The sequence below is a fragment of the Natrix helvetica genome, assembly GCF_964273705.1.
Source record: "Natrix helvetica genome assembly, chromosome: 1".
NCBI classification, from domain to species: domain Eukaryota; kingdom Metazoa; phylum Chordata; class Lepidosauria; order Squamata; family Natricidae; genus Natrix; species Natrix helvetica.
In genome coordinates, this window is record NC_138548.1 from 6927985 (window position 1) to 6953545 (window position 25561).

Sequence of the window (25561 nt, forward strand, 5' to 3'; positions counted from 1 at the left end):
TCTTAAAAACTTCCAGTCATGGAGCCTTCACAACTTCTGGAAGCAAGCAGTTCCACAGACTATTTGTTCTAACAGTTAGGAAATTCCTCCAGGCTGCTTCTCTCCTTGATTCGTATTTTGATGCTCTCCGGTATGTCATTCTGCGGACTCCAAAGGGGAGCCCTGGCAACGCAGCTGGCCAACTGCTTCTTCAAGCCGCTCCGTCTGGTTTTAATGGGGATGGATAAAAGTTTAAAGAAGGACAGGTGTGCGCAAGAGGAAGCCAATTCCCTGGAGCGTACGTTGCCCTCGAATTGCAGCAGCAACAGCCACTTTGGAGGTGAAACCGAAAGACACCGGCCTGGTGCTATCATTGTTTGGCAAGAGAAAAATGATGGGAATTAGATGGTACACCAAAGCAGTTCTTTCAATCATTCATCATATGTTTTAGCCTCCAACTTTCTAATCCTCTTTGTTAATAGGATAGGATAGGATAGGATAAAATAACAGACATGGAAGGGACCTTGGAGGTCTTCTAGTCCAACCCCCTGCTTAGGTAGGAAACCCTACACCACTTCAGACAAATGGTTATCCAACATCTTCTTTAAAACTTCCAGTGTTGGGGCATTCACAACTTCTGGAGGCAACTTGTTCCACTGATTAATTGTTCTCACTGTCAGGAAATTTCTCCTTAGTTCTAAGTTGCTTCTCTTCTTTAGTTTCCACCCATTGCTTCTTGTTCTGCCCTCAGGTGCCTTGGAGAATAGTTTGACTCCCTCTTCTTTGTGGCAACCCCTGAGATATTGGAACACTGCTATCATGTCTCCCCTGGTCCTTCTTTTCATTAAACTAGACATATCCAGTTCCTGCAACCATTCTTCATAGGTTTCAGCCTCCAATTGCCCTAATTATCTTTGTTGCTCTTCTTTGCACTCTTTCTAGAATCTTTTCTACATCGTGGTGACCAAAACTAAATGCAATATTCCAAATGTGGCCTTACCAAGGCATTATAAAGTGGTATCAACACTTCACGTGATCTTGATTCTATCCCTCTGTTTATGCAGCCTAGAACTGGGTTGGCTTTTTTGGCAGCTGCTGCACACTGCTGGCTCATATTTAAATGGTTGTCCACTAGGACTCCAAGATCCCTTTCACAGTTACTACTGTTGAGCAAGGTACCACCTATACTGTACCTGTGCATTTGGTTTTTCTTGCCTAAATGTAGAACCTTACTTTTTTCACCATTTAATTTCATTTTGTTAGATAGCACCCAATGTTCAAGTCTGTCAAGATCCTTCTGTATCTTAAGCCTATCTTCTGGAGTGTTGGCTATTCCTGCCAGCTTGGTGTTATCTGAAAATCTGATGAGTTCCCCATTTATTCCCTCATCCAAATCATTGATGAAGATGTTGAAGCGTACGGGGCCTAAAACAGAGCCTTGGGGTACTCCACTGCATACTTCCCTCCATATAGATGCAGTTCCATTGAGGACTACACGTTGAGTGCGGTTGGTCAGCCAGTTACGAATCCATCTGGTGGTGATGCTGTCAAACCCACATGCTTCTACTTTATCTAGTAGTAGGTTATGGTCGACCTTATCAAATGCCTTACTGAAGTCCAAGTAAATTATATTGACAGTATTCCTCTGGTCCACTAATTTTGTCACTTTGTCAAAGAATGCAATATTCCAAGTGTGGCCACATTTATCACGTCTTGTGATCTTCATATTGTAGGAAGCCCTCTCCCAGAGAATGAAACATTTTGGGGAATATTAAAAGAGGCTGAATGTTATATTTCCTCAATGGAGAAAAATCTTAACAAAGGCACAAAGCAGCCCCAACAGCTCCCAGCACATGCCTGAAGTCTTTAGAGATGGATATTTGGTGCCCATTAAGAAATTCAGGCAACCTTATTCACAAACAAAACACCGTCAGCTCCAGCTGATGGGATTAAGAATTTACCTCCTCCCCACCCCCACCCCGCCACCTAAATTCTAAGAACAGGACATGACCTTTAGGACATAATAGGATTAACCCACCATCCTTAGAATAGCAAAAGACATAAGGCTCGCTACACTGCACAACCCCCCTGGAGCATCTCAAAATCCTTGTACTCATCAAACCAATTGGTCAGCTATCCCAGAACTACATGCTGTTGTTGGTTCTGCGAATCCTTCTTTCCAATCAGCCTCTATTTTATTTCCAGCGTCTTTCTCCCAAATTGGAACCGGACCAGGTTTTTGGGAGGGGGGGGTGATAACTCTGAGGTTTCAATGGGTGTTTTTGCTGGAAGAGAGGCCTGCCAGCTGGTGCTACATTCAAAGGATCAACGAGGCAGGGAAAAAAAGCTTTTTTTCATCCTTACCTGGAGAGACCTGCTATCCCCTAAGGGCGTGCAATCCAAGAACTCAGATTTTCTAAGCATCCATCAAGCACCTGGCAGGCCGGGAGAGAGAACAAACCTTTTGCATACATTAAAAGTCTGAAAACAGAGCAAGGAGACGGGATATTCTTGCGCCCTTTAAGTTCCGATTTCGGGTCTTAAGGGCCTGGGATGTTCTCGCTTTGCAAACGTTCTTTAAAAATTGCGGACGGCTTTGGTCATTGTTTCTTTATTATTGTTTTAAAGAAGCCTTGTCTTTGTTGGGAGAAATGTCCTTCTGGGTTCAGCTCCAAGTGGGGGGGAAAGACATGGGGAACATGGAGGCTGCTTGGAAAGATGGTTTATTGGTAGACAGGATCACATGGCTTGAGTTCCTGAGCATAAAAGGGGGATCAATGCTTCCAGATGTTGGGTAAGTGAAGAAGAAAAGAGAGCAAGATGCTGAAAGTTCCTGGCTTTATGCCCTCTCTGTCCTTTTATCTTGATCTTGTATTGGGACGCGCCCGGAGACTGCAGTTAGTTCAGAACGCAGCCGCGCGGGCTGTGATGGGGAGTACGAGGTACTCCCACGTAACACCTCTCCTGCGCGAGCTGCACTGGCTGCCTGTGGTTTTCCGGGTGCGTTTCAAGGTGCTGATTACCATCTTTAAAGCGCTCCATGGCACGGGACCTAGTTACTTGCGGGATCGCATCCTCCCACATACATCCCTGCGGCCAATACGCTCACACAGGGAGGGACTTCTCCTGGTGCCGTCCACTAGGCAATGCCAGCGGGCGACACCGAGGAGTAGGGCCTTCTCTGTGATGGGCCCAACCCTCTGGAATGACCTCCCCCCCGACATTAGAACCACTTCTGACCTTCGCTCCTTCCGGCAAAAACTGAAGACCCTCCTGTTCCGACTAGCAGGCCTGGCATAATTCAACTGTCCCTCCTGGCAAATGTATTATATCTGGTTATTTTAGGGTTTTTTAATTTACTGTATTTGTTTTTAGGGGTTTGAATTTATTTTATATCTGCTTTGTACAGTTCTTTTAACTACATTTTAACCTCCTCCATGTCAATTGTCAACTGTACATATTTAATTTAATTTTATTGTATCCTGTTATATTTTGTATGAACTGTACACCGCCCCGAGTCCCTTGCGGGAGAGGGGGGGGTCTAGAAGCATTAAATATTATTATTATTATTATTATTATTATTATTATTATTATTATTATTATTATTATTGATTGATTGTCAGGCTCCCATGGGGCCATGCAGGGCCAACTCTCTAGGCTGTGTTTTGAGTCCAGGTTTGGTTGAGCATTGCTTCTTCCCAGGTGCCCTGTGGTGAGATGGGTAAAGGGCTAATACTATCATGCCTTAATCCCATCACCCTGGAGCTGAAGGGGGAGATCTTTGTTATGTAGAATAGTCTGTCTTAGGCCTTTAATGGCCCATTGACCAAGGTGGGGGCTATTAAGAGTGAGTCTACTTCCTGCCTAAAACAGTTATCTCCATTTCTTATCCAGGGAAATAGAATATTCTGCCTTTTTCAATATTTCCCAGCATATTTCATTTTTCTAGGAGAAGGGTGGGTTTTAACTTCCTACATCTTAATGAAAAGAAGGATCAGGGGAGACATGACAGCAGTCTTACAATATTTGAGGGGCTGCCACAGAGAGGAAGGAATCCACCTATTCTCCAAAGCACCTAAGGGCAGAAGAAGAAGCAATGGAGAGAAACTAATCAAGGAGAGAAGCAACACAGTTCTAGGCTGCATCAACAAAGGGATAGAATCAAGATCACGTGAAGGGTTAATACCACTTTATAATGCCTTGGAAAGGCCACACTTGGAATATTTGCATTCAGTTTTGGTCACCACGATGTAGAAAAGATGTGGAGACTCTAGAAAGAGTGCAGAAAAGAGCAACAAAGAGGATTAGGGGACTGGAGACTAAAACATAGGAAGAACGGTTGCAGGAACTGGGAATGTCTAGTTTCTCAGAGACTGCCCCAAAGAAGAGGCAGTCAAGCTATTCTCCAAAGTACCTGAGAGTAGAAGAAGAAGCAATGGGTGGAAACTAAACAAGGAGAGAAGCAACCTGGAATTAAGGAGAAATTTCCTGGCAGTGAAAACAATGAATCAGTGGAACAGAAGTTGCCTCCAGAGGTTGTGAATGCCCCAACACTGGAAGTCTTTAAGAAGATGTTGGATAGCCATTTGTCTGAAACGGTATAGGGTTTCCTGCCTAGGCAGGGGGTTGGACTAGAAGACCTCCAAGGTCCCTTCCAGCCCTATTATTCTGTTAAATATGGCCTGGCTGTATTTGGAGAGCTCTCCTAACATTGACAAAGGAAGAGGAAATGCAAAGTTATTTCTTTCAATGAGTTTCATTTCCCCCCTCCCCCCCACTCCCTCTGTCTTTCTCCGCAGGGATAATTTATACCGGATCAGCTTGGAATCTGCTGCGGCTGGAGAGATGCGGTACCATCGGGTAAGTGCTGAAGCTTTCCCTCCTGCTGGTAAATCGGAGATTAGAAAGACAACAATTGTAAAGAACATCATTATTGCATTTTGGCCTATTGGTTACGGCTGACTTTGCTGACTCAGTTAATCCCTAGGAGATGATGAGTTCTAGTCCTGTCTTGGGCATGAAAGCTGTTTGAGTGACTCTGGGCCAATCGCTAGGGGACGGTGAGTTCTAGTCCCACCTTAGACATGAAAGCTGAGTGACTTTGGGCCAATCACCAGGTGACAGTGAGTTCTAGTCCCATTTTAGGCATGAAAGCTGTTTGAGTGACTCTGGGCCAATCAACAGGAGATGGTGAGTTATAGTGCTGCCTTAGGCATGACAATTGATTGGGTGACTTTGGGCCAATCACCAGGAGACGGTGAGTTCTAGTCCCGCCTTAGGCATGAAAGCTGAGTGACTTTGGGCCAATCACCAGGAGACGGTGAGTTCTAGTCCCGCCTTAGGCATGAAAGCTGGGTGACTTTGGGCCAATCACCAGAAGACGGTGAGTTCTAGTCCCGCCTTAGGCATGAAAGCTGAGTGACTGTGGGCCAATCACCAGAAGACGGTGAGTTCTAGTCCCGCTTTAGGCATGAAAGCTGAGTGACTTTGGACCAATCACCAGAAGACGGTGAGTTCTAGTCCCGCCTTAGGCATGAAAGCTGGGTGACTTTGGGCCAATCACCAGAAGACGGTGAGTTCTAGTCCCGCCTTAGGCATGAAAGCTGAGTGACTTTGGGCCAATCACCAGAAGACGGTGAGTTCTAGTCCCGCCTTAGGCATGAAAGCTGAGTGACTTTGGGCCAATCACCAGAAGATGGTGAGTTCTAGTCCCGCCTTAGGCATGAAAGCTGAGTGACTTTGGGCCAATCACCAGGAGACGGTGAGTTCTAGTCCAGCTTTAGGCAGGTAAAGTGAAGAGTTGTGTTGTGTTACAATTCCAGCAAGTCCAACAAACAAATTCTCAATAAATACAAGTTGCCCTCCATATACGACTGTAATTCACCCCTAGTGAGGCGTTACCTTGACATGATTATTTATTAATATTATTTATTTATTATATATTATTATATAGTGACCATTCAAAGTTACAAAGCCCCCGAAAACCCATGACCGTTTTTCACACTTTGCAGCATCCCCATGCTCGCATGATGCAAATTCAGACATTTGGCAACTGTCTCGTATTTACGACAGTTGCAGCGTCCCGGCATCACATGATCCCCTTTTGCATCCTTCGGGTACGAGCAAAATCAACGGGGAAGCCATAATTCACTTAACGACCGTGCGGCTAACTTAAGCCCTGCAGCGATTCACTTAACAATGGCAAGGAAGGTCGTAAAAAAGAGCAAAACTCACTTAACGAATGACTCGCTTAGCAAAACATTCCTCAGTAATTATTTTTTTCCCAAAGCCGTTGTAACTCTGAACGGTCAATAAATGAGCATTTTAGCCGCCAAAGGTTTAGCCTGAATTTAATGTTTTTCTCTACCTCTCGAGTCTTTTCCGAAGAACCTGGGAGAGGCAGGTGTGGGTGTTTAATAATATTAAATATAGGCCTGCATTATGTAAGCTATTCCGAGTAAAACTACTTTTTGCAATTGACTGTTGGAGATTTTCTCCGTGCTAAGATCCTGTTCAAGTGGTGCTCCAGATGCTATTAATTATTATTATTATTATTATTATTGTGAATCAATTGCAGCCCACCACCACTCAAAGAAATTCTTCTTTTCCCGTATAGTCTCTAAAACGCCTGTCCAGGTGGCATTAGAGAGGAATAACTGCCTTTTTTTATTGCCATTTTTCCAGATTGTTTGGGCTGTTTTAATTCTCCCGTCGCTTACCGCCAATAATTTCATTTTCCAGTCACTTCGTGACGTTTGAAACATTCACGTCCGCCTGTTTGAAAAACGAATTATCCATTCCTTCTTTTTTTTTCTTATTTATCGAAAAGAGCGATCTTGACAGTTCTCTGGGGAATGGATTGGGATGGGATCTTTTTCAGAGAGGCTCACCAGAAAAATCCCATGAAAAGAAAAAAGGCATTTCTGCACTCCCTCAAAGGGAATTTGGAGAAATATATCTGCTACATGCCGTTGAAACGAAACCTATCGGGTTTTGCATTTGGAGAACAATTCAAGCAATGTTTGCAATACTGGATTAGCAAACATTAGGAACAAATATGTACATACTCAAGAATATTTATACATAATATACAGTAATATAAATGCAATACAATACAACACAATGTAATTAACATATATTGTACTATATGCAATAAATACGAGCACATTAGGGGTGGGTTCCTAACGGTTCGGATCGGTTTGGCCGAACTGGTAGTGGTTTGGTGGCCTGGGTCGCTGGAACCAGCAGCGACCCAGGCCTGCCACAACCCCAAACCCGCTGGGCGCAGCCACTGCGCATGCGGCAGCTGTCATCTTCCTCGCTCTCTGAGCTCTTGGGCTCTGCAATCTCACGATATACGTGTGTACTCTTCCACGCGTCTTGTGGAGTGCTTTGGCACTGCAGAGTCTCAGTAGATTTCACAGCTGATTCGGACGCCCTGGCCTCCTCCAATGCGATCTGCAGAGTGAGATTAGATTTAGCGAGTAACCTCCTCTGTAGGTTAATGTTTCGCACAGCGCAAATTATGTGGTCCAGAATCAGCTCGTCCGGGTCTCGGAATTCTCAGTACGCGGCGGCCTTGCGGAGCGCCGCAACGTATTCGTTAATCGACTCCCCCTCTTTCTGGTTCCTGATGTTAAACTCATGCCGGCGAATGTTCTTGGACAGCTTGGGGGCATAGTGGGTCCTCAGCGTCTGCTGGAGCACGGACCAGGCGACTGATTGTAGCGGTGTCGGCTCAGATAGGTCTTTTGCCGTCTCGAACACTTCCCGGCCACAGTATCCGAGGAACATGTTCTTCTTGCGGCCTTCAGAAAGGCCCATGAGGTCATTTGCCTCGAGGAAGCAGTCAAATCATAGCATGTACGAGTCCCAGTGCTCGGTGACTGGGTCATACGGAGTCAGTGGCGCGTGCATGCCCATTTTGCGTTCTGAGAGCGTTTTGAGTTTGCCGCTCAAAAATGTCTGCTCGAAGCCGCACTGAGCTCCGGGCTGGATGTACTTGCTGGATTGCTACGCTCTTTTTGGCTCGCCTAGTTACCTTCCAATCCCACCTTCGCCGCCAGTGTTCAATTGGGTAATGGATAGGCACACACAGGCTTAACGGTAACAACAGCTCTTTATTTAGTACAACCAGTGAGAACAATTCATGCATGTTTGAGTCTGACAGCAGCCCTTTGATAGGGAGCTGTCAGACCCTTCGACCAATAGGATTAAACCTCTGTCCCCGCCGGAACAGAGGACCTTGGTGGAAACCACTGTAGTTAGAACAAGTATCTAACACTCCCAAATTGAAATGCCTGTGTTTGTAAAACTGTGAAGAATCAAATGGCAAACATGAGCAGTGCAAGCAAAAGCAGAACCGGCTAAGACAGGTTGGAAGATTGCAAACAACAGAAACCGAGAACAATTCCAAAACAGAAGGTGCCCTAATTCTTGGCAGCGCGATGCAATTGTTCTTTTTTTTTTTTTTGCAGCCTTCCGATGCATTTGAGGGGGTTTCAAATTTGCATTTTAACCAGTGTATTTATATATTTTCCCTTAACATACATAAGTGCTTTACGAACTCTGTGTATCACTAGAGGAATTCAAATAATCTAAAAACCAGTTCTCTGCCCTAATGACCGGGTGGGTGAGCGTGGCCATGGTGGGCGTGGTCATGGTGTGACTGCACCCCCCCTGGGAGCCAAAATGAGCCATGGGGAGTGGCACACTCCCCACACCCTGTTTTGGGCCTAGTAGGCCTCATTGTAGCCTCCTGGGAGCAAAAATGAGCTGCAGTAGAGCGGGGGCATGCCGCAACCCCCCCACACACACACACACCAATTTGGGCCTAGTAGGCCTCCCTGCACTTACTTGGGAGCCAAAACGGGGAGTGTGGGGACACCTATAAGGGGCAGGGCCAGCCAGCAATTTAACAACCGGTTCGCCCAAACCAGCACGAACCGGCTGAACCGTCCCACCAGTGAGCGTATTGCCTGGGTCGGTTTGCTTACATAATAGTATATCATATAATAATATATTAAATATAAGTCCCACGTTTGGAAATGTTCTTCTTTATCTTTTATCCTTAACGTCAACCTATCCATTTCTGCACAATCTAGTACATCTTCTTCTATGGGTGGTGGAAGTCCGGGAAAATATATATAAATAAACTGTTCTTTAAAATTGCATTTTCAAGTTGCAGATTCACCCCGTCCGATCGGATGCAGACAGATGTAAATGTTAGGGTTTTTTTTAAAAAAAAATTAAAGACACCCTAGCCAGCCACAATTGGGATTTGCAGTATCAGTGGTATTGTCGGGTTGGGGGGAAGATGTATGTCGAGGGGGGGGGGTATTTTTTAAAGCTATCCAAGGTGCTTTTTTCTTAATTGATGGGTTTTTTTTGTTGTTGTTCTGCTCTTGACACAGAAAATGACCTGGCGATCAAATAAACATGACATCAACATCTGTCACATGAAGGGAAAACAAGAAGTAAGTAAACAATTTCCTTTTCAATTGGTGTGGGGTTTCCTGCCTGAGCAGGGGGCGGGCGGGTTTGGACTAGAAGACCTGCAAGGTCCCTTCCAACTCTTCGGTTATTCTCCTTCATCCCGCTTATCCTCTTGGGAACCTTTAGCAGACATTGGATGCAACTGCTAAAAACTGCAGAAAAACCTAACGGGGATTGAACTAATGTTCAGACCCAGCTCCCTAAACACGACGAGCCCTCTGAAATGAACTCAAAGATTCCTTTAATTGGGAGTGCCGGTAGGCCCGGCAAAAAGTTTCTCTCTCAGTCTAACAAGTCCGTTCAGCCGGAAGATGAATAGTTGTCTGTCACATCTATTTATCTCTGCCTTTTATCCCCAGAGCTAGGGTGAGCTTCACTAACAGCAGTGGCTCTTCCATCCCAAGGACCGGCCCATAGATTTCCACTGTTCTCCTCTCCCTTCTGTGCAATTGCACATCAGGCACTGAACCCAGCTGTTCCTTCTCTCCCTCATCAGCCACCTCCAGAAATGGGGGCTGTTGACTCTCCATCTGAGGGCTGATGGACGGCCCTGACTCCCATTCCTCCTGATTCGGCTGCTGGAGGGGCTGGCAGCTGACAGACCGCAACAACTAACCACAATTCACGGTGGAGATAAGCAGCGCTGGCTTTTTGACAAACCTGGTTAGGCTAACGCAGCCTTTTTGAAGCGGGTCAAGAAAAGGGTAACACCCTGAAACTGCAGCTCAGGGATGCTGTCTTCCTTGGCTATGTGTCCATGTGTTCCTCAACTTATGACCAATCACTTAGGGAACATCCAAAGTTACGATGGACACCCAACAAGATACATTAAAAAGTTTTTTCTATTTTTTATTCTCTCTTTATTCTCATTTTAAGTATATATTCACATAGTTGTTATTCTTTACATTTGTCATTCTTATACATTTGTTATTCCATTTAAAAAGTTATAATATACAATTCGGGTTGCTTTACTTACCGTCCGTTCTGCCTGTTGGCCAACCATTGCTAAAATTAGTCCCACATTTGGAAATATTCTGTAATCTTCTTTATCTTTTATCCTTAATGTCTATCTATCCATTTCGGCACTGTCTAGTACATCTTCTTCTATTGGTGGTGGAAGTCCAGGAAAAATATATAAATAAACCATTCTTAAAAATTGCATTTTCCCTCCCTCCCTCCTCTACTTCCTTCCTTCTTCCTCTCCTTCCCCTTCTTTCTTTCCTTCCCTCTCCCCTACTCCTACTCTTCCTCTTCCCCTTCCTACCCTCTCTCCTTCTCTTTCTCTCCCTCCCACCCTCCTCTCCTTACCTCTTTCTTCCTTCCCTCCTCTTCCTCTCGTTCTCTCCTCCTCTCTTCCTTTCTTTTTCTGTTGTTATCGGGAACACGCAAAAAGATACAACTGGGATTCAAAGTTCTGAAAACTGGCCCCTCCCTCCATCATGGTCACATGATCATATTACGACCATGATTTATTTATTTATTTGTTTGTGTGTGTGTTGTATTTGTGCTGATAAATAAATAAAGGGAGACTAGTATAGATCTATTTCAAGCTGTTTAGCTATTCAAGCTATCAGCTAGCCATACCCTTACTGGGATTTGAACTAAATAGCTTGAAATAGATCTATACTAGTCTCCCTTTATTTATTTATCAGCACAAATACAACACAAGTATAAAAAGGCAACATTAAAAATAAAAATATGGTTTTCTGTCTGGATGGTCCTCTGTAATGAGCCGAAGGACAGAAAGCGGAAGTAGTGAGCTCCCTCCCATATTTGGGCATACCAAGGGTTGTAATACAAATAAATAAATAAATACATACATACATACATACATACATACATACATACATACATACATACATACATGCTAGAAACTGATATTTATTTTCGGATCAGGGAGGGAATGCTCATTGAAGCACAATGGCTTCACTTAACAACTGCAGCATTTTTTTCCTTTTTATGACCGTGCTGTTCACTTTGCAACGGCGGTATTCGCTTAACAAGCCCCGCAAAAATGTTGGTAAAATCAGGTGGATCACGTAGGTGTCTCAAATTACGACCGTCAACAACACACAAATGGAAATTCCAAGTTCCGTTACGGTCATAAATCAAGGACTACCTTTATTTGTTACGTTAAATTTTTTATTTGGTTATCTGGATTTCGGATTCATGCAGCTGAGATTCTGTTTACAAGGAAAGTCCGCCTCTGCAGCTGGAATAAATGATGCGTTTCTGGCAAATTTGCTAACAATTGATCATTTGGGGGCAAGCGTGGCTCCCACGCTATCTCAGCAAAGCTGATAAACAGGAAAATTTCTTTGCTACTACTGTAAGTACAAAAAAACCCCACAACAACAACCAGTTGGAGCAACGTAATATGTGCAAACTGCTCCAGGGAAGGAAATTGAGTATGTTTCACACCAGCCACAGAGAATGGAGGTTGTGCTAAGCTGTTTTACGTGACCTTCTGCTCGCTTTCCCTTGGAGAAATCACCAGCAAATCCGAAGGAAATTGCAAAACCTGCCTAGATGTAATTCCAAAATTTTGCATTTTGGACAGTCTCTGAAACCTGCATTATTCTGCAAGGCTCCTTTGGTCTCGTTGCTTGGGGGAACACCTGGGTTTATTTATTTATTTATTTATTTATTTATTTATTTATTTATTTATTTATTTATTATTTATTTATTTATTTATTTATTTATTTATTTATTACTTGAACTTATTAGTCGCCCCCTCTCCCCACAGGGACTCGGGGCGACGTACAAAAGTATTATATAGCGTACAGAGGAGGTAAGAATAAATAAATAAGTTACAATACCTAAAAAAGTTAAAACCCCAGTGAAATTAACCCTTAAAAACTAAAATTACCAATTAAAAATGCCCTGGGCTGGAGAGATTGTAGTATTATGCCAGGTCAGCTAGTCGAAACAGGTAGGTTTTCAGCTTCATACGGAAGGAGCGAAGGTCGGTTGTTGTCCTGATGTCTGGGGGGAGGTCATTCCAAAGGGTGGGGCCCACTACAGAGAAGGCCCTACTTCTGGGCGCTGCCCTCTGGCACTCTCTGGAGGACGGCACCCGGAGTAGTCCCTCTCTGTGTGAGCGGACGGGTCGCAGGGATGTATGGGGCAGGACGCGATCCCGCAGGTAACTAGGCCCTGTGCCATGGAGCGCTTTGAAGGTGGTAACCAGCACCTTGAAGCGCACCCGGTAGGCCACAGGAAGCCAGTGCAGCTCGCGCAGGATGGGTGTTATATGGGAGAACCTCGATCTCCCCATAATTACCCGCGCGGCTGCATTCTGGACCAACTGCAGTCTCCGGGTGCACCTCAAGGGGAGCCCCATGTAGAGAGCGTTACAGTAGTCCAGGCGAGACGTCACCAGCGCGTGAGTGACTGTGCGCAAGGCCTCCCGGTCCAAAAGGGGCCGCAATTGGCGCACCAGGCGAACCTGGTGGAACGCCCCCCTCGCTACGGCTGCCACGTGATCTTCCATAGACAGCCGGGCATCAAGGAGGACGCCCAAATTGCACGCCCCTTCCACCGGGGCTAATTGATTGTCCCCGATGGCCAGCGATGGCATATGCTGGTTGAACCGGGAAGCCGGAAGCCACAGCCACTCTGTCTTGGAGGGGTTGAGCCTGAGCCTGTTGTCATCCATCCAGACCCGTACGGCTTCCAGACACCGGGACATCACTTCAACAGCCTCGTTGGGGTGGTTTGGGGTGGAAATGTACAGCTGAGTGTCATCAGCGTACAGATGGTATCCCACCCCAAAACCACGGATGATCTCGCCCAGCGGCTTCATATATATGTTGAACAGGAGAGGCGAGAGGATCGACCCCTGTGGGACCCCACAGATAAGGGGCCTCGCGGTCGACCTCTCCTCTCCTGCCAACACACATTGCGTCCGGCCAGAGAGGTAGGAGCGGAACCATCGTAATACGGTGCCCCCAACCCCCAACCCCTCCAGACGGCGCAATACAGCTTGAATGTCTGAAAGGAAGCAGAAAGTTATCTCAGTTATATTTTAAGACAGAAAGAAAGAGAGGGCGAGGGGAGGGGAAGGGGGAGGGTGGGAGGAAGGAAGGAAAAAGAAGAGAAGGGAGAAGAAGGAAGGAAGGAAAAGGAGAAGGAAGGAAAAAGTAGATAAGGGAGAAGAAGGAAGGAAGGAAAAAGATAAGGGAGAAGAAGAAAGAGAAGGAAGGAAAAAATAGATAAGGGAGAAGAAGAAAGGAAGGAAAAAGATAAGGGAGAAGAAGGAAGGGAAGGAAGGAAGGAAAAGTAGATAAGGGAGAAGGGAGGAAGGAAAAATAAGGGAGAAGAAGGAAGGAAGGAAGGAAAAAGATAAAGGAGAAGAAGGAAGGAAGGAAAAAGTAGATAAGGGAAGGAAAGAAAAGTAGATAAGGGAGAAGAAGAAAGGAAGGAAAAAGATAAGGGAGAAGAAGGAAGGAAAAAGATAAGAGAGAAGAAGGAAGGGAAGGAAGGAAAAGTAGATAAGGGAGAAGAAGGAAGGAAGGAAAAAGTAGATACGGGAGAAGAAGTAAGGAAAAAGATAAGGGAGAAGGAGGAAGGGGAGGAAGGAAAAAATAGATAAGGACGAAGAAGGAAGGAAAAAGTAGATAAGGGAGAAAAGGGAAAGGAAGGAAGAAAGGAAAAAGTAGATAAGGGAGAAGGAAAGGAGGGAAAGAAGGAAGGAAGGAAAAAGAAGATAAGGGAGAAGAAGGAAGGAATGTAGGTAGGTACAGGAAGGCGAAGGAAGGAAAGAAGGAAGAAAAGTTCTTAGAGACACTACAAATAAGTCCTTGACTTACAGCAGTTCGTTTAATGACCCTTCCAAGTTACAATGGCAATCACGCGATCCCCTTTTGCGACCTTTCCGACGAGCAACGTCCATGGGGAAGCCCGATTCGCTTAACAACCGTGTGACTAACAACAGCTACAGCAGTGTTCCCTTAGTAACTGCGGCAAGAAAGGTTGTAAAATGGGGCGAAGCTCACTTAACAATCGTCTTGAAGGCCTCCATTGCGGTCGTAAGTCGAGGACTATCTATATTTAACTTCTCGCGTCTTCTCTGTTGCATTCCAACGGAGGTAGAATATTTATAAATATTCGAAATGTTTGTGTGTTTCTGATTTCAGGTCTTTCTTCACTTCTTTTTTCTCTTTTTAAAAACCATATGCTAAATATTTAAATACTTTGCGTGGGTAATATGTCGGAAATATGGAAATCGTCCTTGTTTTAATTTGGTTAAACTTCTGCTGGGAGTATATTTTGCACCTTCAAAGAGCCAACTGCCTTCGGGATCCAAGACCAACTATATTAATTGTTTTTCCTGGCCAGTCGACAAGGAACCAGCTCCATCACTTAAAGCCATCGCTCGTCTCTCTTTCCCCCCATTTCCCACATCTTATTACGACCGTTTTGTAGATGGGGGGGGGAAGAGGAAGCTGAAACACCGGAGAAACAGGGATGGCCGACGGCCAATATGGTGCTTTTTTGTTTTAATTCAATGGTGGCTTTTCTTCAAGAAAACGTAACCGTTTAATGCAAAACTAGAATAGGAAAGGGAAGGGCGTAAGAATTAAGTGTGGTGTTTTCAAAATTGGCCATTTTGTGAGGGGTGGACTTCAAGCCCCAGGATTCCTCGGGGGCAGCATGCTGGAGTTGAAGTGCATCCATCTTAAAGCATAGCAGCCTGGGGAATTCTGGGAGTTAAAGTCCACATATCTTAAAAGCATGCTGGCTGGAGGTGAAAATCCTGGCATCTTAAACTTAAAGGATGCTGGTTAGGGAATTCTGGGAGTTGAAGTCCACCCGTTTTAAAGGTTGCTGGCTGGGGAATTCTGGGAGTTGAAGTCCATCCATCTTAAAACATGTTACCTGGGGAGTTCTGGTAATCAAAGTACACCCATCTTAAAGCAAGTTGGCTGGGGAATTCTGGGAGTGGAATTCCACCCATCTTAAAGGATGCTGGCTGGGGAATTCTGGGAGTTGAAGCCCACTCCTTTTAAAGGATGCTGGCTGGGGAATTCTGGGCATTGAAGTCCACCCATCTTAAAGCAAGCTAGCTGGGGAATTATGGGAGTGGAATTCCACCCATCTTAAAGGATGCTGGCTGGGGAATTCTGGAAGTTGAAGCCCACTCCTTTTAAAGGATGCTGGCTGGGGAATTCTGGGCATTGAAGTCCACCCATCTTAAAGCAAGCTAGCTGGGGAATTCTGGGAGTTGAGGTCTACCCATTTTAAAGCTTGCTGGCTAAAGAATTATAGGAGTCAAAGTCCATCCAACTTAAAATTGCCAATCTTGGAAAAACACAGCATTAAATCTTCCCCTAAAACAGCTACCCTCCCCTAATCACCCTTTCCCACCCCCCAGATTTTATTCCAGGTGCATTGGACCCAATGCATTATCCAACCAATCAGGGAATATGCACCCTGTCTAAAATGGTCTCTGTGCCAAATTTGGACCTATGATGTCATCCCAATTCTCCCTACATCCCCCCCTCCTTAAATTCCTTCTTCATTTCATAGAAGATCGCGTCCCACGGTTGAATTTCTCCGCCCTCTGCTACTTAAATCGGAAGGGAAAGGAATTTGGGCCAGCCAGCCAGCCAGCCCACGGGGCTCCCTTCACTTTGCCGCATTGGAGTCAGGAGACACACCATCTCCCTGCAAACGGCACCCTCCACACACACCCTCAAGACCCCTTGAGATCTGCCATCCCACCCCCTCTGGGACCAGACACTTCTGTCATCTCTGCAACCCGGCGAGGTGTTAATAGAATCTGGAAATTGGATTTCGCACTGATTACGCGATGTGTCTGTTCCGATCAACAGACCAGAAATAATTAATTACAAAAGCAATTAAGCCGGGCTGTTAATAAATCACACTGGATGTAAAATATTTGCCCGGGAGAAGACTATGTGGAGGGCCCAGGGGTGACTCTCGAAGACCACCAGAGAAGGGTCTTTCCCCCCTCCCTCCCCCCCCCCCCAAGAGGAGAAAAGGCTGGGGATTAGAGGTTTTGTGGCAGAGACGGGCGTCAGAGGTTCATATTTCAATTTGCGTTGAAAAAACGAGGGCCGTTATCGCGGCTGGCACGGTTCCTTCCCACACCTGGAGAAGAGGTGATTTGTAGAGCATGAAAGTTGTTGTGTTCGGGAGGGAGGGAGGCCAGAAATGACACTCACACAGGGAGGTGATTGGCAGGATGGCTAATCTGTCTGCATCCCTGGAGAGGTGATGGGTTAGGACGGGGAGCTGGGAATCCTTCTTCCCAGAGACAAAAGCAGATGTGCCTTCGAACTGAGACCCCTGAGCATCCTGGATCGGGGATTCAGCCGGGGCAGTTCGCTTCATGGGGACCTTTTGGACTTCCAGGACCACTAAATTCATAATTTTAAATCCTAATGACTGGCTGGGTAGGCGTGGCTAGATGGTCATGTGACTGGGTGGGCTTGGCCAAATTGATGTCACTCACATCGAGGGGAACCTCACTCTACTTGCCCCTCCCCTCCCAGCCACTCCTCCCCCTCCCCTGCCCGCCCGGGCTCCTTAGGGCCCCAACAGGATGCAGTTGCTGGAGCTAAGCAGCCCCCAGGAGAAAGAGTTGGCAAAACAGCTCAGTTCAAATTGGATGTGATTGAGAAGGAGGCTCAGCAGAAGCACTTCACTGAGGACTAGGAGCATAGGGTTTCTAAGCAGAGGGAAGACTTGTGGTGCCGCCAGGTACTGGCGCCTGGAGGCTCAGTGGGCTGAGATGGTCAGCCAGTTCCAGGCCATGATGCAGTCCCACTAGAACGAGGCCCTCCGGCTCTTTGCCACCAGCGGTGCTTCCCTCCAGCCTTCGCCCAAAGCCCCCCACCAGGAAGCTGAAGCAGACCCCAAGTCAGAATTTCTTCCCCCTTCTGACCCGCACAAAAAGACCCCGAAAGGGGAGACTCTCTGCAGCAACACAAGTGTTTGTTGCATGTATCCATTTGAGGACCCCTGATTTAGTGCAATATAAAAAATGCAAATAATTTTTCTGTGGACCACCAGAATTTTCTCACAGACCATCAGTGGTCCACGGACCACCAGTTGGTGACCGCTGTTGTGGAACACAAGAGATCCACTCTGGCCAATGCAGTCAACAGAAAAATAGCATCAAGATCACAGAAGAAATGGCGCTTAATGCTGCACTAGTGAGGTCAGACTTGGGATACCGCGTCCAATTTAGAATAGAATAACAGAGTTGGAAGAGACCCCCGGCTCAAGCAGGAGACTGGGATGTAATCCATCAGGACCCAGTGATTTCTATTTATCAATATCAGACAGGTGAACTTAGAGGGCTGGAGGCTAAAACTATGAAAAACATTTGACAAAGATAACCTACCACTTGATAAAATCCAAAAAAATGTGGGTTTGACAGCATCACCACCAGATGGATTCCTAACTGGCTGACCAACCGCACTCAACGTGTAGTCCTCAATGGAACTGCATCTTCATGGAGGGAAGTATGCAGTGGAGTACCCCAAGGCTCTGTTTTAGGCCCAGTACTCTTCAACATCTTCATCAATGATTTGGATGAGGGAATAAATGGGGAACTCATCACATTTGCAGATGACACCAAGCTGGCAGGAATAGCCAACACTCCAGAAGATAGGCTCAAGATACAGAAGAATCTTGACAAACTTGAACATTGGGCACTATCTAACAAAATGAAATTCAATGGTGAAAAGAGGAAGGTTCTACATTAAGGCAACAAAAACGGAATGCACAGGTACAGTATAGATGATACCTTGCTCAGTAGTAGTAACTGTGAAAGGGATCTTGGAGTCCTAGTGGACAACCATTTAAATAGGAGCCAGCCGTGTGCAGCAGCTGCCCCCCCAAAAGCCAACAGTTGTAGGAATTTGGTTTGTCTAATCTAGTGAAGAGACGGACTGGAGGTGACATGATAGCAGTCTTCCGATATTTGAGGGGCTGCCCCGAAGAAGAGGGGGTCAACCTATTCTCCAAAGCCCCTGAAGGCAGGACAAGAAACAACAGATGGAAAGCAATCAAGGAGAGAAGCAACCTGGAATTAAGGAGTAATTTCCTAACAGCGAGGAGAATGAATCAGTGGAACAGCTTGCCACCAGAAGTTGTGGCTGCTCCCTCACCGGAGGTTTTTAAGAAGTTGTGCTCCATCATTGGAAGCTTTCAAGAAGAGACTGTGCAACCATTGGACGAAGATATCAGGTCTTCCCCTTGAGCAGGAGGGTTGGACTAGAAGACCTCCAAGGTCCCTTCCAACTCTGTGATTCTATGTTCTAAGTCCAAAGACCAGCTTCCAACCTCCGGATATTCGTTTTGGAGCATTCGAATCAATTTTTAGCTTAAGAGAAAGAAGGACCAGGGGAGACATGATAGCAGTCTTCCAATATCTCAGGGGTTGCCACAAAGAAGAGGGAGTCAAACTATTCTCCAAGGCACCTGAGGGTAGAACAAGAAGCAATGGGTGGAAACTAATCAAGGAGAGAAGCAACTTAGAACTGAGGATAAATTTCCTGACAGCTAGAACAATTAACCAGTGGAACAGAAGTTGCCTCCAGAAGTTGTGAATGCCCCAACACTGGAAGTCTTTAAGAAGATGTTGGATAGCCATCTGTCTGAAACGGTATAGGGTTTCCTGCCTAGGCAGGGGGTTGGACTAGAAGACCTCCAAGGTCCCTTCCAACTCTGCTATTGTATTGTATTGTATTAATTCCCAGCTCCTTTTTTTTTTTTTTTTGGCTTCTGGAGACATCGGTGGTGCCTTTTCCATCTCCCCCATCAGCTGAAACACGAAGCTTTCTTTAAAAAAGAAAAAAAAACCAACGGCGAAAAACCGACATTGAGAAGGAAGGAACGGTGGACGTGTCTGTGTGTGTCTATTTTCTTTCCCTCAAAGAATGTCTCTCTCTCTCTCTCTCTCTTTTTTTTTTTTTCCTCCGGTCTGTTCTGCAACCATAGAAACCGGGGAGAAGAGGGAAAAGGTGCTGGGTTAAAGAAGAAGCTAAAGGACAATGAATATTATCTCCAGAAAAAGCACAAAAGGCTGTTTGGGAGAAGATGAGAAGCTACAAGTCCAAAATAACATCGTTTCCGCCCTCGGCAACAACAGAAAAACAAGATTTGGAAAACAACGGGCATGTTTCTAACAGAAGGAGGGGGGGGCAAAGTGATTTTATTTGAAGGACATCATGTAGAGCAACAAGCATTGAATAATCATTCTAGGCTCAAAAACGCTCAAGATCAGGTAGTCCTCGACTTACGACGGTTCGTTTAGTGACCGAAATGACAAAGGCACTGAAAAGAAGGGCGTTAGGACCGTGTTTCACACTTAACCGCCGTTGCAGCATCCCCCATGGTCACGTGATCAAAATTCACCCGCTTGGTGACCGACTCATATTTGTGACGGTCGCAGCCTCCCGGGGTCCTTTGTCGACCTTCTGATGAGCTAACTCAATGGGGAGGCCAGGTTCATTTAACAATCGTGTTCCTGACTTAACAGCTGTGGCGATTCACTTAACAGCCGCGGCAAGGCAGGTCATAAAAATGGGGCAAAACTCACTGAACAGCTGTCTCACTTAGCAACAGAAATGTTGGACTCCATTGCGGTCGTACGTCAAGAATTAAATGTAAAGGTTCCCCTCGCACATATGTGGTAGTCGTTCCCCACTCTAGGGGGCGGTGCTCATCTCCGTTTCAAAGCCGGAGAGCCAGTGCTGTCCGAAGACGTCTCCGTGGTCATGTGGCCGGCATGACTCAACACCGAAGGCGCACAGAACGCTGTTCCCTTCCCACCAAAGGTGGTCCCTATTTTTCTACTTGCATTTTTTACGTGCTTTCGAAATGCTAGGTTGGCAGAAGCTGGGACAAGTAACGGGAGCTCACTCCGTTATGTGGCGCTAGGGGTTCGAACCGCCGAACTGTCGACCTTTCTGATCGACAAGCTCAGCGTCTTAGCCACTGAGCCATCCACCTCTAGGATTCTCTGTACTTTACCCACAAAAATGGAAGGGTAGTTTGATTCCCACAATGGATGAATGGCTGCAAAATTTGACGGAGTTAGCAGAGATGGCAAAATTGCCTATTTTGTTAAGGAAAAGAACAGAATCAATGTTTTTTCCACTCGGAAACCCTTTCTGGACTTTGTGCTCGAGGTGGGGAGAAAAAATGAAACTTTGATTTCGGGTTTACCGATTAGATACGTTGTTGTTACAGAAACGCTAGCATACAGGCAGTCCCCGACTTACAGCAATTCGTTTAGTGACCATTCCAAGTTACAACAGCCCTGAAAAAAGTGACTTATGACCGTTTCCACACTTACGACCGTCGCAGCATCCCCGTGGTCACCTGATCAAAATTCAGACTCTCAGCAACTGGCCCCTCATTTACGAAGGTTTGCAGTGTCCCAGGGACACTTTTGCGACCTCCTGCCCAGCAAAGTCCACGGGGAAGCCAGATTCACTTAACGACCGTGTTCTTAACTGAACAGCTGCAGCGATTCGCTTAACAACAGTGGCACGAAAGGTCGCAAAACAGGGCAGAATTCACTTAACAGATGTCTCGCTTAAACAACAGAAACGTGGGGGCTCAATTGCGATCATAAATCGAGGACTAGTCGTATATTACTACGTAAATTAAAAAATTGAAGTGGTGTGGTATAACCTACGCCCAAAAGGAATTGGAAGGCAGTGCTTTTTTTTTTCTTTATGCTTTTTCCACTTCCCCTTTTCCTCCCTTCTTTTCCTCCCTTCTTTTCCTGTTTCTTTGTATTTTTGATAAACTGATAAAAACATAAGCCCCCAAAAGGAACCGGCTTCCGTTCATGCTGGAGGTCCTGAGCAGGGAAAGATGCTTGCAGGAAATTTCACTGAATTATACATATATTTTCTCCTCCTTAGGCAGAATGCCGGAATTTTATAAAAGTGCTTCTTCTACGCAACGACAACGTGCTCTTTGTGTGCGGGACGAATGCCTTCAACCCCGTTTGCTCCGATTACAGTGTGAGTACCTGATCCCGTCCTCTGAGCTTCCTCTGCATGACTTACAAGCACAATCAATCAATCAGAACAGAGCTGGAAGGGACCTTAGAGGTCTTCTAGCCCAACCTTCTATCCAAACCATCTTCCTTCCTTCCTTTTCTTTCATTTTCCTTCCTTCCCACCCTCTTTTCTTCTGTCCATCTCTGTCTGTCTGTATGAATTAACAGAATAATGGAAGGGATCTTGGAGGTCTTCTAGTTCAACCTTCTATCCAAACCATATTCTTTCCTTCCTTCCTCCCTCCCTCCCTTTGTTTTCTTTCATTTTCCTTCCTTCCCAGCCTCTTTCCATCGGTCCACCTCTGTCTGTCTGTCTGTCTGTCTGTCTGTCTGTCTGAATTAACAAAGTAATGGAAGGGATCTTGGAGGTCTTCTAGTCCAACCTTCTATCCAAACCATCTTCCTTCCTTCCTTTTCTTTCACTTTCCTTCCTTCCCATCCTCTTACCTTCTGTCCATCTCTGTCTGTCTGTCTGAATTAGCAGAATAGGAACGGATCTTGGAGGTCTTCTAGTCCAACCTTCTATCCAAACCATCTTCCTTCCTTCCTCCCTCCCTCCCTTTACTTTCTTTCATTTTCCTTCCTTCCCATCCTCTTACCTTCTGTCCATCTCTCTGTCTGTCTGAATTAGCAGAATAGGAAGGGATCTTGGAGGTCTTCTAGTCCAACCTTCTATCCAAACCATCTTCCTTCCTTCCTCCCTCCCTCCCTCCCTCCCTCCCTCCCTTCCTTTTCTTTCATTTTCCTTCCTTCCCTTCCTCTTTCCTTCTGTCCATCTCTGTCTGTCTGTATGTATGTATGTATGAATTAACAGAATAGGAAGGGACCTTGGAGGTCTTCTAGTCCAACCCCCTGCTCAAGCAGGAGACCTTATACCATTTCAGATAAATGGCTGTCCAATCTCTTCTTAAAAACCTCCAGTGATGGGAGCATTCACAACTTCTGGAGGCAACTTGTTCCACTGGTTAATTGTTCTCTCACTGGTTAATTCTTCTCTGAAACCTCCCTAACAGGTCTAACCCATTCTCTTCCCAACAGATGGACTATCTAGAACCAATGGGCGACAATATCAGCGGCATGGCCCGGTGCCCTTACGATCCCAAGCACGCCAACGTTGGCCTCTTTACAGGTCAGTGCGGTGGGAGGGAGAGACTGCTGGGTTTTGGGGGTTTGTTTGTTTTCTTCATTGCAATGAAAGTGAAAATTCTTCCTGCCCCCACCTCTCTCCCGAAGCTCTCCAAGTGGTGCACTTTCCCCCAGGAAAAGCGGAAGAAATCTTCCTGAAATGGCTTAGGAAGCCGGTGGATGTTTCTTTGGTCTGCCTATTAGTAACGATGGTTAAGTTGGAAATGATGCCCCCAAACTCCTGATTCAACTCCTTGATGGTCCCAAACTACTACTACTACTACTATTACTAAAACTACTACTACTCTTCCTCCTCCTTCTCCTCCTCCCTGCAAACTCCACTCCCTTCCAGCACTGATGATGTTCCCTAGTTGGGTCATGAAATGTCTGCGGGAAAACCACCACGCTCAAGAGAGCACCAACCATTCAACCCTGAACCACCAATAATGGCCTCCCGGAGCTTCTCCGTTTTTGGCTGTCCTAACTTCTTCAGCACTTTTCTAAACTTTCTTTCCTTCTTTTTTTCCTCTCTCCTCTGGGTAGGAGGGATGCTGTTCACCGCCACGGTGACGGACTTCCTGGCCATCGACGCCGTGATTTACCGCAGCCTGGGAGACAGCCCGACCCTGCGCACAGTGAAGCATGACTCCAAGTGGTTTAAAGGTAAGGTACGCGGGGCGCGAAGGGGGCCGAAATGAGAGGCACACCCTCTTTCCCAAAACACTGGAGTCAGGAATGATATAGGGCCCGAGAGAGCCGTGATGCCAAGCCTATGACACACATGCCCGAAGTGGCACGCGGAGCCATGTTGCCTGGCATGCGCTGGTCTTCGGATTTCAGGTGAGCGCATGCGCGCCGGCCAGCTGATCATCGTGCACACATGCGCACCAGAAACCGAAAGACCAGCAGTCTACTGCACATACATGCGCTGAGAAAATGAACTTCCGGTTTCCGGTACACGCATGTCCCCTGGCTGCTCCTCTTCCGGGTTGCGGTCCTGACGAGCGTGTGCATGCCTGCCCGTGCTCCAAAGGTGGTATACTGCCAGTTCGGCACTGACCCGGGTGATCCAGTAGTGATGGCAGCGCAAGGCTCCTCCCACCCGGCCCAGACGTCATCATGGACTTTCTGTGTGTGTGCCTGGGTTGGGATCCCGGCTTCTTGTACTGCCAGTTCGCTCAGGGACGCACTTTTGGGTCACGCGCATGCTTGATGCGCACTCTCAGGCATGCCTCCTTCAATGTCCAAGAAAGGAAAACCTCAACTCCATTTGAATAGAGATAAAGTACTTTTACCAGATACGAATTGAAAGCAGCGAAAAGGAAAGCAAGATCTGAGCCAGAAAGGCGCGAACAAGTACATATCAAACATTTAACCAGCCCCCTCCCTCCCCAATTCCCCAACCCAGTGTCCAATCTGCAACTCCCTAAGGTGTCATGGGTGCATCTTCAAACGGCCTCATCAGGTTGGTATGCGACACGGTTGGCCTTGACCAAGTCCAAGTATCAGCCACCCGTATGCGCAGAGGATGGTGAGAACAAAGCTCCCTTTCCTAATACCATGCCCCACCCTCCCCGTTTCTATGGCAGCCAATAGTAAGCAAGTGAAGCAGAGGCTGACATGTGCTATGCGCATGCGCAGTAGTAAAAAATGATGGCTCAACAAACAAGATGGTGCCACCGATAGAACTGGTTCAGGGGCATGGCCAGCCAAATTACTACTTACTCAGCTGAACCGGTAGGAACCCAGGATACCATTACTGCCGTGTGAAAAAGGTTCACCATCACTACTATAGGGTCGCCTGCTTGAGCAGGGGGTTGGGCTAGAAGACCTCCAAGGTCCCTTCCAACTCTATTATTCTGTTATCCAATGTCTCCGGAAGGCATCAGGTTTGTTAAAAACTGCAGTGAAGGAGCTGGCAAACTCCCCAGCTCCAAAAATCAAAAAGCTTCCATAATAAATTGACTTAATCGATAGACGAGACTTAAAGGCACTTAAATTTGAGCAGAGAATTATTTCATCTCATATATTTCTGCGCCACACTCTGCGTGGAGAGTTCACAAACCAGTTAAAAGAATGAAATACGCCACGCCAGGGCTGCAAAATAAAAGGGCATATAAACTAAAACCGGGAAAAGATAATCAAAAACTTTACGAGCCAGATTTCGAATGTCTGAACGGAGAAAAAAAGATGAGTTTTTTAACTGCCGGAGTTTAAAAAATTAATAAAGAGTTTTGTTCTCAATTGCGATATTTATGGTCCCAAAACAGAATGTGAGCGTCTTTAAGAAGGCAAGATATTTTTTTATTAGAAAACCTTAGAAAACGTCTTAAAACTAGAGGCAAAAAGTGCACAGGCAATATTTAAAGCCAAATTAATATTTTATTAATTTATTGCCAGTCTTGCTGCATTCAGTAAATATACATATACAAAGCTAATTGTAGCCTTAGCTACTTTTCTTTCCAGTCAGTCAATTAAAAGATTCTGGAATAACTTTAAAGGTTGCCTTGGAGTGTGTGTGTGTGTGTGTGTTTGTGCACTTCTGTGTGCCTATGTTTGTTTAAAATGATAAAACCGACAAAATAAATCTCAGGGACAAATTATGGAGGCTGTGATTCAGGGGTCGGTTCCTGCCAGTTCTAACCTCTTCTATAGAAGAGGTTCCACAAATCTACCGTGCCATTTAGAACCGGTTCCAGCTCCCTCCCCCTGCCCGTCCACACATCATCAAGATGAAGAGCCAGAGGAGGAATTCTGGGAGTTGAAGTCCCTAAGTCTTAAAGCTGTCAAGTTTGAACACCCCTGGGGGTTTTTTTTTTCTAAAGGGTTAGGGGTGTGAGGGTCTTGTAACTGGACAGCTTTAAGAATTGCGTGCTTCAATGCCAGACTTCCTGAGCCAACATGACTGGA

The 25561-nt window shown here is 46.0% G+C and overlaps 1 protein-coding gene across 1 annotated transcript in view; it reads left to right on the top strand.

The window, feature by feature from the left end:
- SEMA6B (semaphorin 6B) overlaps positions 1 to 25561 on the top strand; it is a 188896-nt gene that overhangs the window by 131196 nt on the left and 32139 nt on the right. The window contains 5 exon segments of the mRNA XM_081941654.1: positions 4779 to 4839; positions 9393 to 9455; positions 21387 to 21488; positions 22565 to 22655; positions 23195 to 23314. Coding sequence (XP_081797780.1) covers positions 4779 to 4839; positions 9393 to 9455; positions 21387 to 21488; positions 22565 to 22655; positions 23195 to 23314 — 437 coding nt within the window.